This window comes from Nipponia nippon, unplaced genomic scaffold (assembly GCF_047370975.1).
Source record: "Nipponia nippon isolate SJK-2023a ecotype South Korea unplaced genomic scaffold, ASM4737097v1 scaffold_1, whole genome shotgun sequence".
Classification (NCBI taxonomy): domain Eukaryota; kingdom Metazoa; phylum Chordata; class Aves; order Pelecaniformes; family Threskiornithidae; genus Nipponia; species Nipponia nippon.
In genome coordinates, this window is record NW_028262290.1 from 117,724,701 (window position 1) to 117,750,239 (window position 25,539).

The window sequence follows — 25,539 nt, forward strand, 5'->3', positions numbered from 1 at the left end:
CGTGCCTGGCGCGGCCCGGGCGAGCCGCCATTTTGTGAGGAACGGCGGCGGCCCCTGCCCGTTACCGGTAGCGTGGGGCGGTGTGCGGGGGGTCCCACCCCTGTTTATTTCCCTTCGCGCTTTCTCCTCCTTTTACTCCTTTCTCTCTTTCCCCCCTTCCTCCCCCCTCAGATTCGCCCCCTCCCCTCTGCCTGTATTGTCCCTCCCCTCGCTTCTTCCCCTCCCTCCCCGCTCCCTCCCCGCCCCGCCCCCGCCCCCGCCGGCACTGCGGAGCCGGAGGCGCGACCCGAGCGGACCCAGCCGCGGCCTTTTCCCCGCTGCTCCAGCCTCTCGCCGCAGAGTCGCATGTCATCTATCCAGAACCTCCAATCTTTCGGTAAGAGCCGCCGCCGGTCGGCACCCCGCCACCCCCTTGTGCCGCGGGGAGCCCCGCAAGTCACCACCCCCCCCCCATCGGGAAACCGGCCCCGGGGCTGCGGCTGCCCCCGCTGTCCCGTCCTCGGCCCGCTGTCCCCGCTGCCGCCCCCGTCCGCCGGCGGCGTCCCGCCCCCGCTTTCCCGAGGGCCGCCGGTGCGTCGGCGCCCCCAGCCCGCCGCCGTGACATCGAAGCCGTTGCCGAGCGGGCGTTGCCGTCCCCGCGGCTGCCCGCGTTGCTCCGCGCGGGCAGCTCTGGCCGCTCGGCCTCGCCCTCCCGCCGCGCCGGCCTCGGGGCGTGCGCTGTGCGCGGGGGCAGGGGGCTCTGCCCCCTCCCTGCTCCCTTTCCGCTCCCGTGGGAGATGCTGCCGTGTACTGTGGCTCCGACACCCCCTGCTGCCCTGTTTGCCTGAATGGCTGGCAGCAGCCCGAACCGGGCTTTTCTGTCAGCTCTCCAGTCCCAAAGCTGTAAGTTTTGTGAGCAGAGGGAGCCTCGGGCTCGTATCCTCTGCTAAGGAAGGGAATCATCCTCTCAGTTCCAATTGCTTGTTGATTTGCTGCCTCATCTTATCCTTACCAATGTCCCAAAACCTGATGCGTGCCCTGCAAAGGGTATTGTTTCTATACATTGAGCAATACAGACGGTAGGGCATTTCTCCTGTATTAGCAGGGAAGTTTACCACGATGGGCCATGGTTCTCCACCTTCCTTATCTGTAGGCAACAGAAGTGAGCAAGTTAACACTTTATATGGTAATGTTGTCGAGCTTTTGGGCTGAGTTTTATCTCTAATCTTCCGCATGTATAAGCCATATGAGAATGTTATGTTAGTCACCATCTGGAAGCTGGTCCTGTGCTTAGGAAGGTGCTGCCCAGAGGATTTGTTTGAAGTAATCCAGTGTTGACACCTACAGCACTGGCTTATCTCCAGCCTGGAATCCTAAACTGCCAAGTGATCTTCATGCCCGAGTCCCCTTTTTCTTTCACCTTTCTTTGACTGCAATTTTCTGTTTGCCCCGCAAGCTGTGGGGCACAGTGAAATTCAGCATGTTTTAACAAATGCCTTAGTAGAAACTACACCAGTCCAGCTTCCCAGTGCTGCTGTACTTTCTTGTGGTGCTTGCATCTTCATGATGTTTTCAGTGCCTTTAATGCTTTTGTCATTTGTATTTCTACAAGGGTCAGTCTGTCTGCAGCTGAACTGCTTATGTTCCTATTTCTGCTGAAGTTTTACTCTTTTGGGGCATTTGTTTCGAGTCGATGGCAAAACTTGATCAGTGTTTTTAGATTTGAGTTTTGGATGGAAGTTTGGGAAATTGTAGCATGCATGGCTGTTGAACGTACACTTTCTGAAGATTGGACTCTTCAGTATGATTCTGATTAGTATGAAAAAATTACTCATGATTCGTTTTAAAAAAAAACTTAAAGTACTTCATGCTTCAAGATTTATTTGGAGCTACTGATTAGGAAACTTGTACAGCTATGAAATTTCTTGATAGAGTGAGTGTTAAATATGTTTCTCTGGAGAAGGGAGAATAAGTAGTATAACCTGGAAACCCTTCTCCTTCCTAAACGCCTTCCTGTTTCACGTGTGCTAGATAAGTTTAAGCTTGGAAGAATTTGAGAACTGACCTTTCTGTAGTCAAACCCTAAATGAATTTTGTTACAATTCTTGCCTAAAACTACTGACTGGCAGAGGGGTGCTGTTTTACAGACAGCCTCTGACATCTGTTAGTGTCTGTTGCCATGTTTTGTTTACATTAGTAGCCAGGAATTACATTCATGCCTTAAAATGCTGGTAGTGTGGTAGTTGTCATGGTATAAGACTTCTGTTCTGGACCTGTAAAGGAGTGTGTGTACAAGAGCTTTTTTATTTGTCTGTACTTGTCAGTTGATCTGATAAAAGATATGACTTCTGTATTTCACTTAAAATGCATGTGGCTGTCTAAAACTCATGTGCACTTGATGTTCTCTCAGAACCCTGTTCAGAGCTTCAAGATCTACAGTTTGCAAGAAATAGTGCAGTAAATTGATACTGTAGCTGAAAATTGTTTATATCTGGGAAGGCATTGAAGAAACTGCATGATAGTTGAGAGCACTGTGCTGAGTTAGTAGGCTAGTGAGATTTAATACAGCTGTAGAAAAAAGTACTCTGTTTTTTAAACAGGGAGAAAACAGCAAGATTATCCCCTAAATAAAGCTCTTTGTGAAGTGAGAAACTTACCTGTTAGTTTTTGAGCTTGGGTGTTTTCCTTTGTGGGAATTACATGAGTCTTTTCCTCCTGCAGACCCCTTTGCTGATGCAACAAAGGGTGACGACTTACTCCCGGCGGGGACTGAGGATTACATTCATATAAGGATCCAGCAACGAAACGGAAGAAAGACACTGACAACTGTTCAGGGAATTGCAGATGATTATGACAAGAAGAAACTTGTGAAAGCTTTCAAAAAGGTGAAGTTGCTGATTTGATTTAATAATAAAGATGTTATATAAAGGAGGATGATAGCTTTTAATTCTAAGTAACATAATATTTGTTTTATTTCATTCTTGCCAGTGCACATCACTTTCATGTTCAGGTTGATCCCTTTCCCTGTCTTTTTCAAAACTCCTATCAGAGTCTAGTGATAAAGCTAAACATTTATTTCCTATAAAGAAGCAAATAAAATATATTCTGAACGTTTCATTAAAATTTCACAGATACCTGGCTTTGTTGATGTGAAGAATAAAATCGGTTTAAAGTAGAACTGTTTTTGCATTCCTGCTTCTGTCATAGCTGGGTTGCTGTTGAAATAGAGATCTTGAGTTTTGCCAGGATGAAAATATTTATTTTAAAATAGTGTGGAGCTGAAAGGATGTATCTTATGGCTTTGTTTTCCATTCTTGTTATGAGTGTTGGCCAGTTCCTTCTGCACAGTAGCTAATCCTGTCTTTGCCTGAACTTACCATCAGCAGCTTAGTTTGTGTCTGTATGCATCAGCAGATGTATTCCATTTGCTCTCAAAACCAGTGTAAAATAGATCTAGCCTTTACCTTGCTTGGCATGAGAATTTAGTAAGCAGCTTCTGTTGACAAAATTCTGCTGAAAAGACTTACTAAGCAAAATCATAATGTGTATCAGATGCCTTACAATATGAATGTTTCTCTCTAGAAGTTTGCTTGTAATGGTACTGTGATTGAACATCCTGAATACGGTGAAGTTATCCAGCTTCAAGGTGACCAGAGGAAGAACATTTGCCAATTCCTCTTGGAGGTGAGAGACTGCAGATAAATATCTAAACCTCTCTGGAAGCAATAGAGTGACAGGTGGCACTGATGTTAATTAACCAGCTAAAGATGTCCACTATAGTTCCTTTGTATTTTCAGCCAAAAAGTAAAATGATGCTTGCAGAATGAGAGTAAAACTCCAGTAAGAACCAAAGCCCTGTGGAATGCATTTACCCTGCTACAACATACCACTTGTTCTCTGGCAGTGCAGCTTGAGTTCTTCATTTGTAAAATCAAGTGTTTCATGCAAACCATAATTTTGAGACTGAAAACACTACGGAGGAAAGAGTCTTTCACCACTAGGTTACTGATGCAAATCACAATGTAGAGATGTTATGCTGTTAAAGAGTAAGTGCTAGGACTACAGAACAAGCCAGATGTCTGATAAGATTTTCTTTTTTGCATAGTCAACTCTTCTGCTTGGCCCAGAAACATTGTGGAAACTAGAAAACTGCTTTATTGAGTATATATCGTATTGCAGTTTCTTTAATCAAAGTATAAGATTGTGGTAACTTGATATCACTGTAATACCCTAAGCATGTAAGCTTTACTGAAATACGTTGCTTTTTTCCTTTAGATTGGCATTGTCAAGGAAGAACAACTGAAAGTTCATGGTTTCTAAAATACGTGTATTCCCATGAAGAACCCTGCAGTATTGGTCTTACCTAGCCTGACTCTTCTGTGAAAAATGAATCTTTGCAGTGAATGGACTTCCCTGTTACCTGAACGTTTAAAATTTGATTCAGATTTGCATGACTGCGTGAAACATGTGGTGTGTAGACTAGAAACACATAAGAAAACTTCAGTAAGGTGGTAATGAAGACACTTGTGAACTTTAACACATTTCCAATGGAAATGTTTTAGCAGTGATTGTTCAGTTTATTACTCTCCACCTGACTTAAATGTGTGGGTTGTATTAAAATAGTGTGTGTTGTTGCTTAGAAATAAAAGTTTATTCATATATTTTCTGGGATATCTGAAATGCTTTAGCTTAAATTTTAAACTAGCACAGCAGCCTTACTAAAGAATGGCTAAAATGTTTTGTGGCAGGTGTAGCTCACTGCTCATTGAATAAATTGGAAAATCTACATGACAAAGTATTAGCTAATTAATCAGTAGATTAGCTTGATGTGATCTTATCCTATAGTTGTAAGACTAGAACTTTAAAGTCTTTTGTGTAAGTGTATCTTAGTAGCAGCATGATAAGACATAAATTGTTTGCTGAGTAAGTAACTGGATCTTCTCTAAAATTTACTGCAGTGACTATGAAATATTAGTGTTAAGTTTAGTAGGACTAAAATAAGCTGAACTCCTTAAGGCTGCTATTACTGAGAACACGCTAAACATCCAGGTCTTACATAGTACTCCCAAAACATTTGAAGGAAGTGCATGGGATTTTGTATCTCTTCTGTCACTGAGTGAAGGGGAAAGACATTGAGTTGCTTTCTGCCATGACTGTGCATTTAATGTCAGCAAGCAGAGTGCTTTAAATTGGCAGCGTTAGCTGTGGAAGTAAGGAAGGGAACACGCTCTACACTAACCTTTTTTTTTTTTTCCCCCAGTGTGAAAAGTTTTGCTGTGACTAATGGTTAATATGGAGGGGTTTGTAATGGGGTTTGGGTGTTACTACAGAAAGCTGATTTAGTCTACTTTTCTAGCAGACAATTCATTAACTGTCATCTGAAGTTATAATTGGTTTGTTCTGCCATGCATCTAGTTTTAGTTAGCTGTAAGCATTTGGTATTCTGCTTTTAAGACATGTCTCTTTACAGAATGAAATGGCTTCATTTGGTGAAACACAGAGATCTTATCTTCATTGTGAGATAGACATGGGAATTTTCTCTGAAACAATTCAAAACATGCTGAGCTGGGAAATCATAAGAATAGTGGGAAAAATTAAAAAAACTTCTTGTAACATCATGTATTCTCTGGAAAGGAAGAAAGAGACATTTCTTTACTGCTAAGACTTTTATGAATAAAACTTACTGAGAAGGAAAAGAACTGATGACTACCTATGTAAGCATCAAGAATAGGCAAAACTATATTACTTGGTATCACCTGTGCCTATACTTTAGTTTCCTGTTCAGACATGCCTTTCTAAACAGAAACGCTCAATTTTAACTCACTTGAACTTCCCCCCCCCGCCCCCCCCCCCCCTTAAGATTTCTGAATTAAGATATGAACCTTTATGGCACTAACAACAATTAGGGGAGCATTATAGAGCATTCATATGACACTTTCTTTCTCTGTCTGGTCTAGACAATTCCACCTGTAAGAATCCAGTGTCCAGTCTCTCAGTCTCCACAAATTCTGCCTGGTGTTACAGATCTTAACTGTTCCAGGAAAGTGATGTTCCAGAAGATTGTATACTGTTAAGGTATAGTGTGTTCAGGAGGAAGAGGAGGGAAAGCCTGCAGCAAAACATGAAATACCAGCACGCAGAACAAAAATCCAAAGAATAAGTCTTATGCAAGTGTTGCACATTAGCAGAATAAAATCATTGTACTGCAAGTTTACCTAGTCCTGATTCATAGATGCTAAAAGAATTAATCCTTCGGGGGTACATAGCACTTAGTGATTTTCATTTTATCAAATGCCAGAAAAACTGATGCTCTCATTTGAAGCTTGTTCTCCTGCCCAAGAGGAAAACCAAGCAGTATCTTATCCTATTTCACTGGTATTACATGAGTACTTCTAGTGGGTTTTTGAATTGGAGATTAACAAATGATTAGCAAGTCTCATGTGCTGTTGAGTCAGTCGTCATTTCAGATGGCATTCCATTAACTTTTACTACCTAAGCTTGAGTCATTTCTCCATAGTCATTCTGCTTGGAATAAATAAGAAAACCCTTTGTTTTCTTCTTCCTCATTTAAAAGTCCTTTCTGATAGGAGGAACCTTGCAGTTGATGGGTGCCTTGGTTTTTATGCTCTAGTGGAGCTGCTTGTGTTTTGACCTTTGAAGGGCAAAATTAAAAGGAGAGGGAATAAGAAGTAACACATTTGAAGTTCTAAGTAGATGAGATTTGTTGTGGCAACAATCTTTCCAGAAGGAAAGCAGAAATTTTTGTCCTTGAAGTGTTTTAAACTAGAAGAGTGTCTCGATAAGACTGTAACTAGCCTTGTTAGAAGCCCAGGCTTTTTTCGTGTTCCGGAGGAAGGGCTTCAAGAATTTCATGTTTTATCATCTTACGCTGAAATTTCTTTGTCAAAGCTCAGCCTATTTGGAATTTATATCCATGTTTCAAGAATGCTGAAAAACATGAAAGACTTGGGAAAGGACTGTTTAAATTACTGCCATGAAAACCTGTTTTCACAGTGAAGGCAGGTTTCGGTCTTTCCATCTATTGCAAAATAGGTTAAAAAATGGTGAAGGATGTGACCCATAATTGTCGAGGCAGTAAAAGGGAGCTAATAATAGAAAACACTTTTAAAACCCACTAGTAGGACTTGAGACTGGGCAAGCTCAGGCTGCAAAGAGAGGTGGCTTCTTTTTCTTGGAATATTGTGCAGTTTACATCAGATCTCCAAACCAAGACTGCTGCATAGCGATATCTAGGCTTAACCACGAGCTGCAATTGGATGTAGGAACTGCTGTTTCAAATTCACAGCCTTACTGTGCATAGTTACATTAGGCTGTTGTAGCTGGTTCTCTTAGCTGATACGCTGGAGTAAGGTGTTGCATAAATAAATTCGTTGAATTGTCTGTTCAGAGCCTACATCTATTTAATGCAGCTATGAACAATGAAACCATCACTTCCCAAATGGTCGTAGCAGTCCTTATTTGTAGAAGATGAGATTTAGTAATTTAAGTCTGTAAGCTGCCTGCTTCCTCTTGTGTGAATTGTCAGACCCTTGACCTTCACCTGTGGTCTGCTAAATCTGACCTTGTGTTTGAGAGATGAGTGTGAAGAGTGCAGCTACGGGCAGATTAGCAATGATTTTCTCAGGTGAAAGAACCTTTGGAAAGAACAGTGCCTAGATTGTGTGTGCATACTGTTCATTGGTTCAGTGGCTTTGCTTAAACCTTCCTGCACTGCATTCTTGCACAGCCTAAATGAAGAGCATTTTGTTCTGGTGAACTTTTTTGGAGAGGGAGGAAGGAACCCCACGAAAAAAAACCCACCTTAGGAAACAAGTTTATATCTTAAGTCTGTTTTCATTAACTTAGATTCACTTGGACTGCAAGACCTCTATTGGTATTTCTGTTCCTGTATCTTTAAAAATCCTAATTAAACTTCCTTGAGAGCTTGGCATTTAAGATTTTAAATATATCTAAAGCCATTATAAAACTTAAAATTGTGAAGAGTTGTTGAAGCTTAAGTCTTAAATATTTAAAAAATAATAATTAAGCAATGGTCTGCATTTTGTCCTGTTCTGCCATCCTGCTTGTAGTCAGTACGTGGTTGCCCTAAAGATGCATACAGACAGATGTACCTTCAGTTCCAGTCAGCAATTATCTTTTCCTTAATCCTTCTGGGAGGCTCTAGGGTACAGGATCCATGTGTTATACCTTTGTTTAAAGTGGCTCGGTAGTGCCTCTTACTATGTGAAAGTATGTACAAGATTGGTATTTAGCAAGTTAAAGAATGTGGGAGGCCTTTTCATAAATTACTTTGGGACACAGTAGGGGTTACTGTCACTTTTGGTGTGTTCAGTGTTGATTAGTGTCACTGAGTGTTCCTCTAATTAGCGTGCTACTGCCACTAGGGAAATGGAAGTGATCTTAGAGGGGCATGTGGATTTAAGTATTAAGAATCTGCCTTCCTCCTAAGATTCTCCATACATGTGTCCCCCGTGCATGGCAACATGAAGGTTACTTTCCAGTTGCAAGATCAAAAGCTCCTGAGATGAATAAGGGAAAAATTACATAGTTGTTTTATGTTTGCTGTACAGATGCTTCATGCCTACTGTTTCCAGTTTACATAAAAAAAAAAAAAATCTCAAAAGAGGATTTGTACTTGGCATGCCTTTTGCCTTTTTAATGTTTGCTACATGCCTGTGATTGATCTCTTTATGAACAAGTCTTAACCTGTATTGGAGTATTGTTGGAGAGTTGAGACAACAAAGTATTTTGAAATAAAATGTACTGATGTTACTTTATGTATGCTTTTCTAAAACAGATGGACTTTTATGCTATTATTAAGGAGGATTTTTTTTTTTGGTGGAAGATAGAAGTAGTCTAATTTAATAGTGATGTACGTGATCCTCTTGTAATAGGCATTGATTTCTTCAAGAAATGTTATTTCCTCTTTTAAATTTCTACCATGATCTGTACTAACCAACTTAAAAATATTGTGACTTGTAATGGGATATTATAGCTCTAAAACAAGATGATGATACTGTCTTGAGGTCTAAAATTTTGAGTAGAAGAGGATCATCTAATTTCTTGAATAAGCAAAATGCAGTGTTTTAAGATGAAGCCAGTAATGTGCTCAAGTTTGGTCTCAGCTATTTTAGAATGTCTTGCATCTGCGAAATGTGACAGCACATTTCTGAAATTAATTTGGGGCCTCATTAAAAGTACTTGTGTATATAATAAATGCTTTTTTCCATTTTAAGCCATCTTTGCTATGATTATGCAGCAAAAAAACCCCGTGATCCAGGCTCAGTTCTCCAAGTTATGAGTAGCTGAATTCTGCAGACGTGGTTGCAGGTAGAATGGTCATGCTCCTCAAAGACAGGACTCAGCTGTCAGCTGCGTTCGTGGTCCCTCTCACAACTGGAGAGGGAAACAGCGCTGTCCCTGCAGTACAGACGAAGAGGCCTTGGGTATCACGATGGGGCGGTTAACCCCGTGGAAGAGGTGGGGCTGCAGTTGTTTGGGTAGCCTGTCCCCCGTGTGAATTAGAAGGTTGCTCTTTAAGGTAGACCTGGCAAATGACATGAATGCGCTGATGTGTAATCGGAGAATAGTTGTGCAGTGGAAAGGTTGCAAATGGTCTATTCCCAAGAGTCCTGCTGGAAAAATCTACTGAAGGGCAGCTTCTGTTGTTGAGGAAGCAGCCTTTAGCTACTTTCCAACAGAGGTTAGATACTGGTGTGATGGGGGTACCGCCTGAGGAATGATGGGCTACACCTCAGTAAATGCCAGGACAGACATCGGTGGTATCAACACGTATGTACTCGGTAACGCTGGTGAAAAAGATGGCCCTGCGAACTGATACTTGGCAGTGCCTGTACAATCCTGGTCAGCATCTGATACTGACGCTATCTTCAGTTACACCTGCAACTCAAAGCCCAGATCTGGATTAGGACTTGAAGATACAGAGCAAAACCACTGTCTAGGTCCCTTTAGTAAACAGTAACCTGTAAATTAATCCATGTGTTATTCAAGATAATTAGTGAGAGTTCAGTACGAAAAAGGTCCTTATAGGGAATATTGAAGGAAGAGTGTTTTCCTTTGTTACCTACCTTTCCTTTAGGTAAGATTTTGCAGTGGCGCAGAGAAACTTCCTGATTGTCCAGTAGTGGTTTTACTTCATTAAAAAAACATTGTGAATAGCGCTTTGTTTGAAAGTAGCTGTGCCTGGAGCCTTCACCTGTCACTGCCTCACTTGCCTTGCATGCTGAGCTGTTTTTAAAGGGCACTGAGGGGAGGGACATCCCTTGGGGTCATCAGATTGTTTCATTTCTCCTGGTAGTAGAAGGCAATTCCAGTGCTGGCGTAAGTCACACTGAAACTATGTCGTCCTTCAGTAACGCTACGGAAGATAAACAGGGTTTCTGCAGAGGACAAGAGGGAAGGAGGTGTCTGCACCTCGCTTCCGAGCAGAGCAATGCAGAGCCCTTCAGGTTGCCTCCACCCGCAGTCAGTCTGAACGCGGCAGCATCGGCTGCCTCGTGGTTTGCGCTGTGCAGGAGCAGCTGTGTGGTTTCCAGGCCTTAGCTGGTTCTCGTAGCAGTTCAGACTGATAACGCAGCTGGGTCTCTGACAATAAATTCAAAGTAACGGGACGCTCTGGTCATGGGACGTGATCTGACCACACAGAGATGGACATCTGCTGTGGGTCTGTCCCTACAGCCCTTTAATTGCTTTTTGTCTGTCTGATAAAAGTAGTAGCCTGGCAAATTCCGGGCAGTACCCTCTGAACAGGGAAAATTGCTGGTGGTTTGCTGTGGACATTTACAGGGGGGGGGAAACAAGCAAACCTGTAAAGTTGTAGGAATCATCAAGGCCAACATTCAGAAGACAACAAATGAGCATCTGAGGACACATGCACAAAAGCAAAAGCAGCCTGTAGCTAGCAGCTGCAGATTGCTGGATGAGGCTGCAGGCAGTGGGAATGCAATGGAAACCTGCTTAAAATGGTACTAGCCCTTAGGTAGTTGTCTTGAGGCTCTACAGGCTGTTTTGCAAAGACTGGCGAAGCATCCACTGACACTTTTCAAATTACTTGACCTTTATTTTTGGACAGAGTTTTTCCTGTTCACTGAAATTGGGGCTTCAGCTGGCACAGCTCCGCCTGATCCGACCAAAAGATCTTGAAAACCGACCAGCTTGCCTCTGTCCCTGCCCTCCACAGTGTTTTTCCACGTGAGCAGATTTAAATGCTTTTGTTTTGGACATACAAGCCCTGGTACGTGTATAAGCCCTTCTCTTGATGTCTTCTCCTTCTGAGAGTATGTTCCATGTTTCCTCCTGCCATCAAAGAGATGTGGTATTTTTGGGGGTTCTCCAAAGGTCCGGGCATGAATTACCGTAGGATTCTTTTGTTCTTGTGGGTTGTGAAGAATTAGGACGTCTAAATTTACAGGGAGAAATCCAGAGCAGATGTAGATTGTACAGTCACACAAAGACTGGTTTAAAAAAGCTAGGCTGCATGTTTCTGCATCCCTGATGGGAAGTATTACCCAGGCACATAGCGCGTTTTGTGTCTTAATCGTGTTTGGGTGTTGTGGCGGTGCTCCGGAGGAAGCCTGGTAAGGTCTGCACGTCGGGGCCCGTAGCCTTGTCCTGTGTAGGTGGAACACCAAGCACGGTGACTCTCTGATTCGTGACTGGAGAACTGACGTATAAATGTCATGAGTAAATTGGCAGTAGTAGTAGCAATGAGTAAATAGTAGATCCAGCTACACGAGGCAACTTGCTTGCTCTTTTGACCTCCAAGTGTTTCTGTCCTCCTGATGACTTTATCCCTTCTCATGTGCTTTGCTTTTAGTATCGAAATGTCTTCATCCTGCTTGCCGCCTTTGTACTGGAGTGAAATGCTACGTCAGTCAGTGCCCTGTCTCTGGTATCACTTTCTGAAATTAATGCTAATGCACATGAGCTGAGGAACGGGCCTTGGGGAGTATGATGCATCGTTCTTGCAAAACGGGCGATGTGCTCTTCTCCCGATCTTAATCGCAACTGTCCCTTCAGCCACTGCCTTATTTAAGATCTATAGGTTCATGTCCCTTGTGTGATTAAAGTTTTGCAATCAAGAGAATACAACAAAAGATTTTTAAAAATACAAATTCTCCCGTGAGCATTTTTTTTTTTTTAAGTTTCTGGGAGGAGATAGGGGACTCCTGGCCTTTTTTTTCAAAAGCAATTACATGTTCTGTATCAAACATCCCCATTTTATCAGATTGAAATATGTTTTAAGCAATGCTTATGTAAATGGCCAGCTTGCTATTTCCAGTCTCTATCCCTAGATGTCACTGGAAGACAGCACATACTGAAAATAGTGACACTGAAGCCAGGAAAAATGACTGTAAAGTTTAGATGGAGGAACGCAGAGGGGGAAATTTGGTAAAATTCCCAGGTGGTTGCAGGCATAACCCGTGTGGAACTGTACCCCAAATTTCCCCTTCCTGAGAGGGGGAGGATCTGAAATCTGTCCTTAGATGTACGCCTTCCCTACGGCGGCCGCACGCCATCAGCGACTCGCAGCTCAGCGCACGCTTACCGCAGAGCCCTGTGCGAGAGGTGGAGGAAGAGAGCCCCAGTGCACCGCTTCAGAGAGAAAGAAATCCGCCAGGAGAGGCAGGAGATGCCAGCGATGGCTTCGTAACAGGGAAAAGTCAGCCCACGGCAAGGTGCCATGGAAAGAGGCAGACCTGCCTCTGTGCATCCCTGCAGGTTCCACCAGCTAGCGCTGCCCCTCCTCTGGCAGCGAGCCAGTCCTGGGAGGTGCATCCGCAGGAAATTATTTGCTTTGGGGGGTTAAGGAGTTGCTTCTCGTCCACTTGGTTCTCTGAGTTTGCAGGCTCAGAGAAGCGCTGGCGTCGGGTCTGCTGGAGCGAGGGGCAGGAGAGGAGCTCGGTGCACGTCTGCATGGGGGCAACGGGAGCGACTGCACGCTGGACCCAGTTGCCTGCAGCAACGAGTTGTAGGGAACCGGTGTTGAAGAAGCTGCTCAAAACCATGGCAGAAGTCAGAGGAGCCCCTTCAGGGACCAGAAGTTTGGGTGGCTGATGGTCCTCTCCAGTGCCACCCCAGGCTGGCTGGGCCCAAAAGGGTATTTGGGTAGATCTGGGTACGGGTAATGCCTGGGGGCCCGTTCCTCTTCCAAGACCATAAGAGCTGGGAGCAGCCCATTAGGGATGAGTTCCTTGAACACTGACAACGCTTTGGATTTCAGTGGGTATTTTGTTCATAAAAGGAGGCTGAAACCCATTTTTAATATCTATAGGATCAAAACTGTAACTAGCTTGTATTAAAACTGTCACAGAAAAATGCTCTGATTTGGTGAGTGAGTGTTGGAAAGTATTTCTAGGACTTTTGCTAAGGATGAAAGTTGTCACCATGTGATCATTCAGGAAACTAGTTCTTTCCCGAGCTGAAAATGTACAAAGCGTAACTTCTCATTCCGCACTCAATTCAAATGCCGTTATGAGTCAGTAGCAGTCTTTCTCTTGGCCTTAGCAGGATTCAGGTGAATAAAAGGAGCTTTGTAAAACTGAAACCTCCCTTTTATATATTAACCTTCCTTTTTTTTTTTTTTTTTTTCAAGAGTGAAGCATCAGCAACGGTACAATGACTTATGAGATTACAAGATTAGAAAGTACACTGTGTCCACGAGATCAGTGTCTGAAACTCTGGAGCCAGTTATACCCAACGGGTAGATGACTTGCATCAAGTGAGAGCCTAGTTCCCGGGCATTTGATTGCAATCACTGCCGTGCAGGAAGGTAGCACAGATGTGCCAGGATACGGCTCCAGAGAAATGTGTTGGTAACTTAAAACCTGTTTTCCTAAAATAATGTCTTTCTGGTCAAAGCAGGGATGCTGACCCCTCTGCTGGGGAATTTTAGATGCTTGTGGACTCTCTCAGCAGGTGGTGCTGGTGTCGGTGTTTGATGTCCTTAGGGCCGGTGGTGGGATGCACCATGATTTTGTAGCTCATTTCAACCAACCTCACTGTTTAACAAAACCAAGCAGATACAGCTGCAGTGACATCAGTGGGAGATGGGGTTTGGGAGCGTGGGGTTAGCCCCCCTGGGCTGACAGAGACCCTGCCTGTGTTTTGGGGTCCATCACATGCAGGAAGGGACTGGGCTGTTCACTGCCTATTCCTCTCTTGGGCAAGCAGCCACGGCTTTGGCTGCCGGCCATCGTACCAGCTCAACGTGAAGTTCATTGCACCTCTCTCTCTGACGCACCTTTTCTGACTTGACACCTGCTTTGGGCTGAGGCACTGCAAGCGAGACCCTGAAGAGGCACAGCCATGCTTCCTCTCTTTGCTGAGGCTGGTATACAGGAGTGTAACCCAGGCTCCGTGGTGGAAGGAAAGAAACTGGCCCTTCTCCAGCACCTGCCAGAGAAATTTGGTTGGTTCAGCCCCCCCAGACCTGAGAGTACGCTCCATGAGAATAGTGTCCTACCCTACAGCTGCAAGGGCTCCTTCCTGCCAAAGGCCCTGACCGATCTCACCATTGGTAAGGTCTCAAACCACAGCCAGCAGGCGTAAAGAGCTTGGGTCCGGTGGCCTCCCTGCTGCCATCGACACAGTCATATTGCAGAACAAGCTCTAATCCAAAATGTAGCCTAACATCTTCAGCTCACACGTGGAGGGATTTCCTGATACCCTGTGGGGAATCTTTCAAATAAATAAATCGACAGTATTTCCTGCAATGTAAGAAGGTACTGAATGATTTCCCCCCCACCCCGGTATTGTGAGTATATTAATTCCATTAAGGTTAACTATGTGGAAAGTTTCAGGTGCTGATGGAAATGTTAGCTCTGAAGAAAGGGGACTTACTCTTCTGGTTGAGATGTCTTATTGCCTCTTCCTTTTGGGGCTGGTGAGCTCGTATAGCGGTTCAGGTCATTCTGGGTAACGTCACTCTCGGATGTGGCAATCGTAGCCTACTGCATGCTGTATGCCATGGACATTTTGTTCCGCAGAATAACGACGGCTGCCTCAGCACGATTGTTCCTGGGGCAGGAGCACTGACCTCTTCTGGCACAAGGTGCTAAAAATGGTAACTTGAAGAGAGAAAAAGAAAAAGGAGAGGAAAGGAACCGACAGCAGAAAACTGGCCCTGAGCTCACATCGGTAACTCAGACGCTGATTCTGGCTGCATTCAGGGTGGTCTTGAGAAACAGTGGTAATTTCAGGTGAGTGGCTTTATAGTAGGATTTAACCTTCATATACGTTATTTGAAGTATGTCATGTTTAATAGATTTAAGAGTCAGATGGTCTTATGTGATCATTGACGGTCCAGTCCACGTACTTCCCGTATAGGCACAGCAGGCTAACTCACGCATGTAAATGTATCTAAGTGCTACAAAGTCATCCGCTGCTGAGGCTGCTCGTGTTTGTGCAGAGCTCGGATGAAGCCCAGATGGGTTTTCTAATTCCATGTAATGAAACACATGAAGCAAAAGCTTTAGATTTGGCCGTTCCCCACAACGACGTACGTGTGGGGAAGAGTCTGGTTGTGCTACCTCAGAGAGAAAAAAGGTGGTCTATTGATAAAGCCAGGAAACCAAAGCTATGATTTTGTGACAGAGAAAGATCTAATGATACGGTGCCACTGAAATAAAACTGAGTCACCTTTACTGCGGATGAACGTACTGGTTACAATACTAGGAGTCACCCCACAGAGCAGGAGCCCATGGTACTAGACACCATACAACATCACAAAACAGTGCCTGATCCTCTCCAAATAGCTTGAAATTGGCCATCGGATGTGGGTTTAAGAACAGAATTTCAGAACTACCGGGTTTGATGGCATTGGCCTTAAATGGCCCCCAGCTGCCTCCAAGTGTGAATTAAGAGGTGGCAAGGTGACCACAGGCAAAATGCCGATTCAGGAGTCCGGTCCGTCCCCCTCACTGGTGGCTGTGCACACCCAGAAAGGGATGCAGCCCGAATGGCCGGCCAGCTGCTGCTAGGCCACCTTCTGGAAACTGCCAATACTGCGTAAGGACAGGCTCCAGCGAGTCTCTCGGGGGCCTTAGTGCATATGGATTGCTGTGGGACTGTAGGCGCCTAAATGTATTTCTCTATTAGACCCAAAGCTCTCCTAATCCTCTCCTTGCCTTCCCTTTCAGGAAATCAAACGAGTGGAACTGGCTTGTTTGTTTGGGAGGCATAAAGGTTCCCTAGCAAGCAAGGACATGCAGACATGCCACTTAATTCTGGAATTTATTGATTACAAGATACAGAATCCCAAACCAAATAGTTGGTAGGTCAGGTAGATTAAAGTGTAATTCTTACCAACTTCATTCCCGGTCTAGATTGATGCTGTAAATATAACTCGAGCGTTGCACACTCCTGCAAGCAAAGACTTCTCCTAAGACTCAGAGACTGAGCCCATCAGCCTAGACATCAGTAAGAACACCATTTGGAATTACATTTATATAGCTTAGCTTGGGTCATTTTAATGGAAGTACTGCCATGTTATGTGTTGGGTGGGTTCAATTTCAGCTAATTTAGTAATCTAAACATTTTGTGTAAGCTCCCTCTCTCATTGCTGAAGACAGGTAGGTACTTTAATGCTTCCTAAAACAGGTGAGCTTGATCACTCCCTGGAAGCGTGGATCTCTTACCTGCTAATTAGCTGGGTAAGATCTGGCTGGTTTCAACTTAGTTAACAGAGATTCCCACCAAAGAGACCGGTTGTAATTTGGGCTCTGCAGCTCTCCTGAGGTCAGGAGCTTACTGTGGCATGACACCAACAGACCTGGTGAACAGGTACCCTGAAAAGGAGTCTGTCATTTAGGAAAAGCTATAATGCTGGAAAGCATAGAAACCAGGATCAGTTGATCTTTTGGAGTCTGTCCATTGAATTGAGGAAGATGCCATCTATACGTCATTGTACAGTCATCCCTCTGGAATGCGAATACAAAGTAAAGGTTTCAAAATTGGATCCACAGTTGGGAACACAAATCTAAATCTTATTCCTTTCCCCAAAATGGCAGTCATACAGCAGTTTCGACGGCTGGGGGAAAAGTAGCACTAAAGCACTTTGCTCCCAGATGAAGAACTGGACTGATTTGTATTGCATAATAGAAGGGTTTTGCTGAAGACTGGGGCATTGCTTTTAAATAAGTACGGATGATTGAGACTTAGCTGGAAGTTAGTTCCTTCATCAGCTCTTTTGTAATTAATTAGGCCTGTCAGTTGTTGGTTTGGATGAAAAACTGAGGTTTCATGACACTGATAGCTGTTCTGGAGGCATGAAATGGAGTTCTACTGGGGTTGTATCCACAGGCTAGATCTGAAAGTCATAAATTGATCAGATTTTTGAGCAAATACCTTTTACAAGTAAAACCGGATCCATTTAATAAACCAGACTGGCAGGGCCTAAAATGATTTCAAAGCTAGCTTTGCATTTTATCAAATTTCTAAGATTTGTCTTTTCTTAACCAGCACCAGCCATCCCTCCCCAGCTTGTTCCCAAGTACCAGAAACAGCAGCCTTATTGCAGATTTTCCCTCCTTCCTTTAGAGGCAGGGTTGGAAAAGATGTGCTAAATACAGTATTCATCTGGTTGCCTTCTTCCTTGCTGCCTCCTTCAGACCTTGATCCTGTCCCTCCAGCCCCTCTCCAGCAGCAAAAGCAGAGTGCAGAAGTGACCTCCTGCTGGTGCCACAGTGCTGTACCAGGGTCTGAAAGTCAGGTTTCAGGCCAAGGGATGGCCCTGCATGTCTGCAAGAGACCTCTCTTAAGGAACCACGGAGCCGGGTGAAAAGGCGCAGGGTTGGCGTTTTTATATTGCTGGAGGGAGAGAGTCAAGCAAGGTGATGGAAGGGGTTGGAGGGAAGAGGTTGGTCAGCTCTGCTCATCGTACAAATTCTGGAAACATAAAATGAATGCTTGCTGCATTGAATAAACACGTCTCTTCAGCATTAACAAACTACTTCAGTGTAGACAAACCCAGTTCTTCTGTCCACCCCCACCAAAGAAACCAAATAATAACAGAAATTATCCTGCACAGCACGAGATTTCATTGGGATAAACAGTTTAATATCTATTTTTGCTCCTACTTAGTTGTGAGCCACTTTTCTCAGAGGTAATTGAGGAAGAGCTACTGGTAGTTTAGCAATCATGTTTAACGAACTGAAAAATGATCTGTTTGTAGGATGTGCTCTGCACATTAACCTCATGTGGGTTGGTTAGTGAAAAGAGAAAATATCACGTGGCACGGGCCTGCGGCTTTCAGTCTTCAGCTCTCGGGCTGAGGTCACTCCTGCCATAGCCTGGCTTTCAGAGGAGCATCACCCAAGTCTGGCAGGCTAATGACCAAACCAGGTTTCTTCTCGATGTTTTTTCTTTCTAGAGCAATAAAGCATCACTCTACTTTTTAGCCCTCCTGAGAAGGCCTAGCCACGTAAGTCACTGCATACCTGGGATTTTAGCTTTGTTGTTGAAAAAGGTATGCTTTATCAAAGGGAAAACAAGTGCTTGTGAGCTACCCTGCCCTTAAAAACAAAATCCTGGAGGAGACCAGAGGCGTGCAGTTCACCACAAGATAAACTCGGCAATGGCTGAAGCTGATGAAGTAGCCCTTATTGGGTTATTTCCAGGTAAAAGCTGTAGGTGCCTTGTCACCACTGCAGTGCCGCAAGGAGAATGATATCAGGTCTTGGCGTGTGTTAAAGTTTACATCTCCACGTAGGCTTGGATTTACTGGCCAGTGGGGGAGAAGGCAGAAATGACGGACATGAAGGGAGTAATCCCCAGCGTTAACACTGCTGGTGCAGTCTGTGGTCCCTGTTTTGTATGGGGAGGGGTTGATACAATTTTTCAGCTCCCCATGAAAAGTAGCTTTTGGAAATATGTATATATAATTATTTTAGTAAAGCATACGCTCTATAGAGCATGGCATGACAACTGGGACCTCCAGGAATTTGCTCTCCAGCATTACATAGAGCTTTTTCTCATACTTTTGCATGGGCTGAAGTGATGGCGGCTTTCATTTCAATGCCCAAGAAATGTAAAAAGCCACCTCCACTGCAGGTTCATTAGTACAAAAGAGAGAGAAGATTAAATCTGGAAAGGGAACTGAATGACCTAGTTCTAGGGCTTGCACAGTGAGCATCTTTGATCTTTTAGCTGCACGATGAGCTGACTTTTCTACAACACGCTAAATAAAATAGTTGGTCTGGCAAGAGGGAAGAAATATGACAGTAGAAAAATGGGCATTAGAAGCATGGGCTTCATCCCCAACAGTAAGTATCCAGTCAACATGTCGAGAAAAGCTGAGCCCACAATGACAGTCATCCAACAATCTCAGTTTTGCCCATTTAACTGAAATCCAAATTCTATTTTAGAGCGATGGATGTGGAAAAAAACACACGTTAAAAAACTATTTTAGGTTCCCTTGGTCCCTAAATATTCATTTCTCTAAATAGTGGTGGCCGTGATGGTGGTCTGCTGCCACATTTCTTCAGCCTAATTCTGGCCTAATATTCATTGCAGTGGTTAGTGCAGTTGCCTTTCGTCGTGGTTTAATTTCTGTAGCTTTGTGTTCTATCAGTTATAGCTAAGTAAAATTAGACTGCAATTTAATTATAACACAATCAGCAGTTCTGGTCAATTAGAATGAGATTAAGTGCCGTGCAAATCTGTTACGGTAGAAAACAATGCTGAAATAAGCACTTGGAGACTCTAGTTAATGGACGCTGCTGTGCCTGTGCAGTCCTTCCAGGCAGTTTAAATTCAGCACATGCGAGACGTAGGCATATGCCTTCCCTGCCATTTGCCAAGATGTGGGGTACCTGAGCCCATTTCTCCTCTTTGCTAAAGCTGAGGGTTTTGTGGTCCACCGTCCTTGGTGGCTGTATCGGATCAAATTTTCTTCTGCCCCTCCAAATCTGCCTGGTGAGCGGAGGCCAGGGTCTCTCCCCGGTGTTGCCCCATGGGTTGTGTAACCCGCAGCCCACCGGACAGCCCAGGCCAGCGAGGGGTGTGTGCCACACGGCTGTGGCGATATCCCCCAACCTTCTCCCATGGGATTTTCAGGCATAAGACCTTCCCCAGGGGCTGGGACAGGGCATCAGGGTCTGCGCCAGGTGCTGCTGCCAGCTGGACTCCCCGAAACAGCTATCCAGGCACTAGCCTAGAGCTCTCCTGGATGCTCCTTGGTGCTGCAAGAAACATTGGCTGCTGGATCCAGAAAGGACCAAAAATGAACCCCAGACTCCAGTGTCTTGGCAAATGCAGTTGGTGCATTTGCCCCAGTTGTGCTAGGCGGTGGTCACACGTGACACTGGCATTTGGGGGACCCACAGGCTGCAGGATGATGCTGCGAAGAGATGAGCCGGATTTAGCTGGGAAGGTCCTGCAATGGGGCAGGCAACTTGTGATGAACCAGGTGTCCTGCTGTGGATAAGTAGGTTCAGGAGAATCGAATGGTCTAATGGCATTAGTCTAATATACCGTACCAGCAGGAGATTATGCAGTCTGGGTAGACATTAGATGGCAGTAAAAACTATGCTTTGCAGGGGCTCATTCAGGTAGAAATGGGTTAAGCCAGGGCACAGCGGGGGCGGGAGGGGACGATGTGTCTAGGGAGGAGGAGTTATCTCACAGACCTGCCACTGCTCACAGGTCACCATGAAGCACCTTGTACAACTGGAAATTGTAACCACACCAAAGCGTGGAATCATAGAATTGTTTAGGTTGGAAAAGACCCTCAAGATCATCAAGTCTAGCGCTGCCAAGTCCACCACTAAACCATGTCCCTAAGCACCACATCTACCCGTCTTTTAAATACCTCCAGGGATGGGGACTCAACCACTTCCCTAGGCAGCCTGTTCCAATGCCTGACTACCCTTTTGGTGAAGAAGTTTTTCCTAATATCCAACCTAAACTTCCCCTGGTGCAGCTTGAGGCCGTTTCCTCTCATCCTATCACTTGTTACTAGGGAGAAGAGACCGACCCCCCACCTCGCTACAACCTCCTTTCAGGTAGTTGTGGAGAGCAATAAGGTCTCCCTTCAGCCTCCTCTTCTCCAGACTAAACAACCCCAGCTCCCTCAGCTGCCCCTCATAAGACTTGAGCTCTAGACCCTTCGCCAGCTTCGTTGCCCTTCTCTGGACACGCTCTAGTACCTCCATGTCCTTCTTGTAGTGAGGGGCCCAAAACTGAACACAGTACTCGAGGTGCGGCCTCACCAGTGCCGAGTACAGGGGCACTATCACTTCCCTGGTCCTGCTGGCCACACTGTTTCTCATACAAGCCAGGATACCATTGGCCCTCTTGGCCACCTGAGCACACTGCTGGCTCATATTCAGCTGGCTGTCGACCAACACCCCCAGGTCCTTTTCCTCTGGGCAGCTTTTCAGCCACTCCTCCCCAAGCCTGTAGCGTTGCATGGAGTTGTTGTGACCCAAGGGCAGGACCAGGCAGCAGTTACCTAACAGACCTTCATGGACTAATTCCTCTAACCAAGACCATTTTAATTAGGCCTCTTGTAAAACTGTCTGGAAGAACTGTGAGGATATTTTAAAGTGGTCACTGACTACTGGTGGTAATTTGCTGCAGATGCAAGGTGTAGCTCATGAATGTCCTCAGACTTCACATGGGTTTCTGGTGCAGGCAGCTTTGGAGCTGGAGGGGCTTTGAAATTTCCCTGTAGCACTGTATAAAATAGATGCTTATTGATGATACCTGGTCCAGAGATATTACTGTAGGGCCCACTGATTGAACCTTTACTGAGACTTTGAAAAACAGAAACACCCAAACAAGAGGAGGGCAAATGCATCACATGCTCTGCCTTGTAAATGGGGAATAGCTTCTGAGCAGATAAAAAAAAAATCTTTTAATATCATATAAGCCATTTGTTCACTTAGCCACAGGAGAGCTAACAAAACCAAATGTTGTCAACTCACAGTTTAATTGCAATGCTGGTAAGCCTTGTGGTGCCTCGGGTTTGTTTTTTTTTTAAAGTCAAAACAGCTTGTAAAGGCAAACGAGTATAGGAGATTTTGATTCATTTGCCTGTTTTTGCTTTGAAGTGTTTTAGTGCTTCTGCTTGAATGAATGAATTCTTGAATTAATTTAAATTCCTTGCCCAAGAGCCTGGCAGAGCCCATTTGGGAGGTCCAGTTGGGCAAGGGCTTCCAGGTGGTGATTGTGAGTGGGGAGGTTTTGCTTCAGCCCAATGTAATCTAGTCTCCCAAGTGCCTGATGAGGAGCAGGCTAATTTAAGGTTTGTTGTAGGGGTTAAGAAGTTTAGAGGCACCTCACATACCTGAACCCTTTTCACTGCCAAAAACATCCCCTGGCAGAAGGGTTACAGAGCTCTTTCTGTTTCCAAAGCATTTGCATACAGGTTTCGTGTGTTCACTCAGCTCTGGCAGTTCATTTTCTGTATACTTGTCCTGGTTTTGGCTGGGATAGAGTTGATTTTTTCTTCCTAGTAGCTGGTAGAGCGCTGTGTTTTGGATTTAGTATGAGAATAATGTTGATAACACACTGATGTTTTAGTTGTTGCTAAGTAGTGCTGACACCAGTCAAGGACTTTTCAGCTTCCCATGCTCTGCCTGGTGCACAAGAAGCTGGGAGGGGGCACAGCCAGGACAGCTGGCCCAGACTGGCCAAAGGGCTATGCCAAACCGTATGCCGTCATGCCCACTATATAAACTGGGGGGAGTTGGCTGGGGGGGGGCAGCGATCGCTGCTCGAGGATGTGCTGGGCATCAATCGGTGGGTGGTGAGCAATTGTATCGTTTTTGATCACTTGCTTTGTATATTATTATTATTATTATTATTACTATTACTATTACTACTTTCTAGTTCATTTTACTTCAATTATTAAACTGTTCTCATCTCAACCCACGAGTTTTCTGACTTTCACCCTTCCCATTCTCTCCCCCATCCCACTGGGGTGGGGGGAGCGAGCGAGCGGCCGTGTGGTGCTTAGTTGCTGGCTGGGGTTAAACCACGACAATACATCAGCATTAATTTTAGTCTGTCTGTCCACATTTAGGACAGCATTTGCTGATAAAGAGCACAAGCAGAAAGAGGCAGTGGAACACTAAGATGTTTTCTAGCAAAGCAAGCCCTACAAGTTTGTTTACCAATGCATTCCTGATTTGTTCAGGGTTGAGAAAAGTCGTTAGCTGTCTGGCCCTCAGTGAATTAGATGGGAATCAGAGAGCTTTCAACCTTTGCAAATCAAGCCTTTAAGTCTTTCCAAATACTCTGAGCCTGGCTTGTCACAGGAGGCTGCTCAGGCAACGCGGTCACAGAAACCCACTACTTTTAATCCCTGCCAAGAAGTCCTGTAGCGGGTAGCCAGAACCACCGGGCGTGATGCAGTTGGCACACTGTCCCTTGGGGAACACAGGTGGCTGGCACAAAGCAGGGACTTGCAGGCCCCACTGACCTGCGCCGCGGGGCCCTGGGGGCCTCTGTGGCAAGGCTCTGCTCAAACCCAGTTCCCATGTGGAACAGGAGGAGGGCTGTGTGAGCCTAGAAATAAATGAGGCACACAACTATTGCCAGTCATCACTGTATGTTGTATACACGGATGTTAAAAATTCAGTGTTGGCTCTCATGTTGGAGAGCTCCAGAATGAACATATGCATCTTCTACTTTTGTTCAGCCAAGTAGATTTTTAACTCACGTGAAATCTCTTAGGAGAAATCCCTGAATTTAATGTACTGTTTTCTGTCACTGAGGTGCTGGTTAATTTAGGATGTTTGTGATGTTGTTATGTTTCCCTCAAGTACCCATTGAAAACATCTTCAAGTAGAAATTAGTTTCCTGTGTTATTACTCTGACTAGTTTCAAGCAGCAGTTTGAAGTACAAGTCTTCCTTTCTCAGCTAGGCCCATCTCTGTACAGCGGAAAGCTGTATCAACAGCCTTACATACTGCAGCAGGCCAGCTAGGATAAATAAAGAGTGCATCCATGGGAATGAACTAACCATTAAATTTTAACGTAACCTAAAGATGTAAGAACAGCAGGAAGCAAAAACAATGACAACTTGTCATCATAGCTGTCCTGGCGTTCTTTTGCATAATTAGGATTGCTGTTATCTATACTTCAGGTGTCCCTTTTGTGCTAACGAGACTCTTTCTGATAACAACTGCACATTATGGGCAATGTAAGCAGAGAATAAGAGCTAGTCCCCGCTCTGAAGTCCTTCCAGTATTATTGGATATAGGAAAAGAAGGGGTTGAGAAGAAGGCAGGCAACTTACAGGCAGAAGGTTGGGAAGTGAGCCACTAAAAATGGAACTACTAAAGATGAAGGACACACTGAGGTCTCTCTAGCTTGCTCCAGTGTTTTCCTTTTAAGTCCATATTATCATGGCAGGCATTTAAAAATACATGCACTCAACAGAAAGACTGTACAGGCCTTCATCCAGGAGTAGGGTTGAGACAAAGATGTCTTCTCTTGTTTACATGTATACAATAGGTACTCAGTGCATTTTGATATAGATAGATAGCTGTAAGTGGCTCTTTCCAAAGGGTTATAACAGAACACGGATTTAGGAGGCCACATTGATTCATTACCAGCTTCCGGTGAGATAATGTATGAAATGAACATGAAAATCAATAAGACAAGCAAAATGAATGAGCTTGAGATAAGCAGGGGGAGACGGAAGAAATCAATGCCATCCAGCAACTATGATGGTGAAACAGAGTCCGTAAGAGTTCATATTAAATTTGTAGGTCACATATTTCAAATACCGGTCCGTAACATCACCTGTGACCATAACTGTAACGGGGACTGGCACCAGTATATTCACATATTCATGTAAGTGCAGTGAAATTCTTCAGATTCCTAGTGAACTTCTCCTCCTACAAACTGTCACAAGAAGTTCATGGCCATGCCCGGATGTATTTTCCAGAATAACCTTTATATGTTTAGTAGGGGGAGATTTATTGATATAAGATCAAATATTAACCTGCATTTCATAACCTGGAAAAAATAAGCCACATTAGGAATAAAGACATTGACTACTACCCTATTGCTGGCTGTGGGTGTGCACAGATGATACATAAATAAATAAATAGATAATACAGCAAGGTCCTCTGATCAAAACCGATTATTAATTTCATTCAGGCTGCTTGCTCAGACATTTTGGATAGATTGTATAGTGTCGACGGGAAAGCTGCCTGAATGGTTTTTTTCCACTTCTTTTGCATCTGTTTCTCGCTTTTATTCTACTGTGGCAGTATACAGCTTTGCACTGCGAGAGAGTGAAGGCTCTTATTTCTTTTCCCACCCAGGACTGTATCATACAGTACATTATCAACATCTGATATTAAATGTATAATGCGGATCGTATTTTTCCCAGTATTTCCTCACTGACCATGGGGGTCTCGCTCTCGTTCAACCTCTTTTTGGGCCACGCCATTGAAATGCCTTTCAAAAACATCCTTTCACTGCTGTGCTATTAGAATTTATTAAATTCTGTTGGCATTTTGAAACCTGTCTTTAAATACTCTTTGGCCAAATGAGACACAG

General features: G+C 44.4%; 1 protein-coding gene across 3 annotated transcripts; it reads left to right on the plus strand.

The window, feature by feature from the left end:
• On the plus strand, nucleotides 1–9,235 carry EIF1B (eukaryotic translation initiation factor 1B). Of its 3 annotated transcripts, XR_015707270.1 has the most exons (5): nucleotides 11–376; nucleotides 2,701–2,864; nucleotides 3,562–3,663; nucleotides 4,255–4,449; nucleotides 5,937–9,235. XR_015707270.1 is itself a non-coding variant. In XM_087768943.1 (4 exons), the coding sequence occupies exons 1-4, from the start codon at nucleotides 346–348 to the stop codon at nucleotides 4,297–4,299; spliced, it is 339 nt and encodes a 112-aa protein (XP_087625069.1). In that variant the 5' UTR covers nucleotides 1–345; the 3' UTR covers nucleotides 4,300–9,235. The 3 variants fall into 3 exon arrangements, 2 of the variants coding, with proteins under 2 accessions (XP_087625069.1, XP_087625055.1); XM_087768943.1 differs by having other exon boundaries at nucleotides 1–376; nucleotides 3,565–3,663; nucleotides 4,255–9,235; XM_087768929.1 differs by having other exon boundaries at nucleotides 4,255–9,235.
• The last annotated feature ends 16,304 nt before the right edge of the window (nucleotides 9,236–25,539 follow it).

Coding starts and splice junctions, on each gene's coding strand:
- EIF1B (XM_087768929.1), top strand. CDS start 346: ATGTCATCTATCCAGAACCTCCAATCTTTCG. Junction 377..2,700: donor CCAGAACCTCCAATCTTTCG/GTAAGAGCCGCC, acceptor TTCCTCCTGCAG/ACCCCTTTGCTGATGCAACA. Junction 3,664..4,254: donor TTTGCCAATTCCTCTTGGAG/GTGAGAGACTGC, acceptor TTTTTCCTTTAG/ATTGGCATTGTCAAGGAAGA.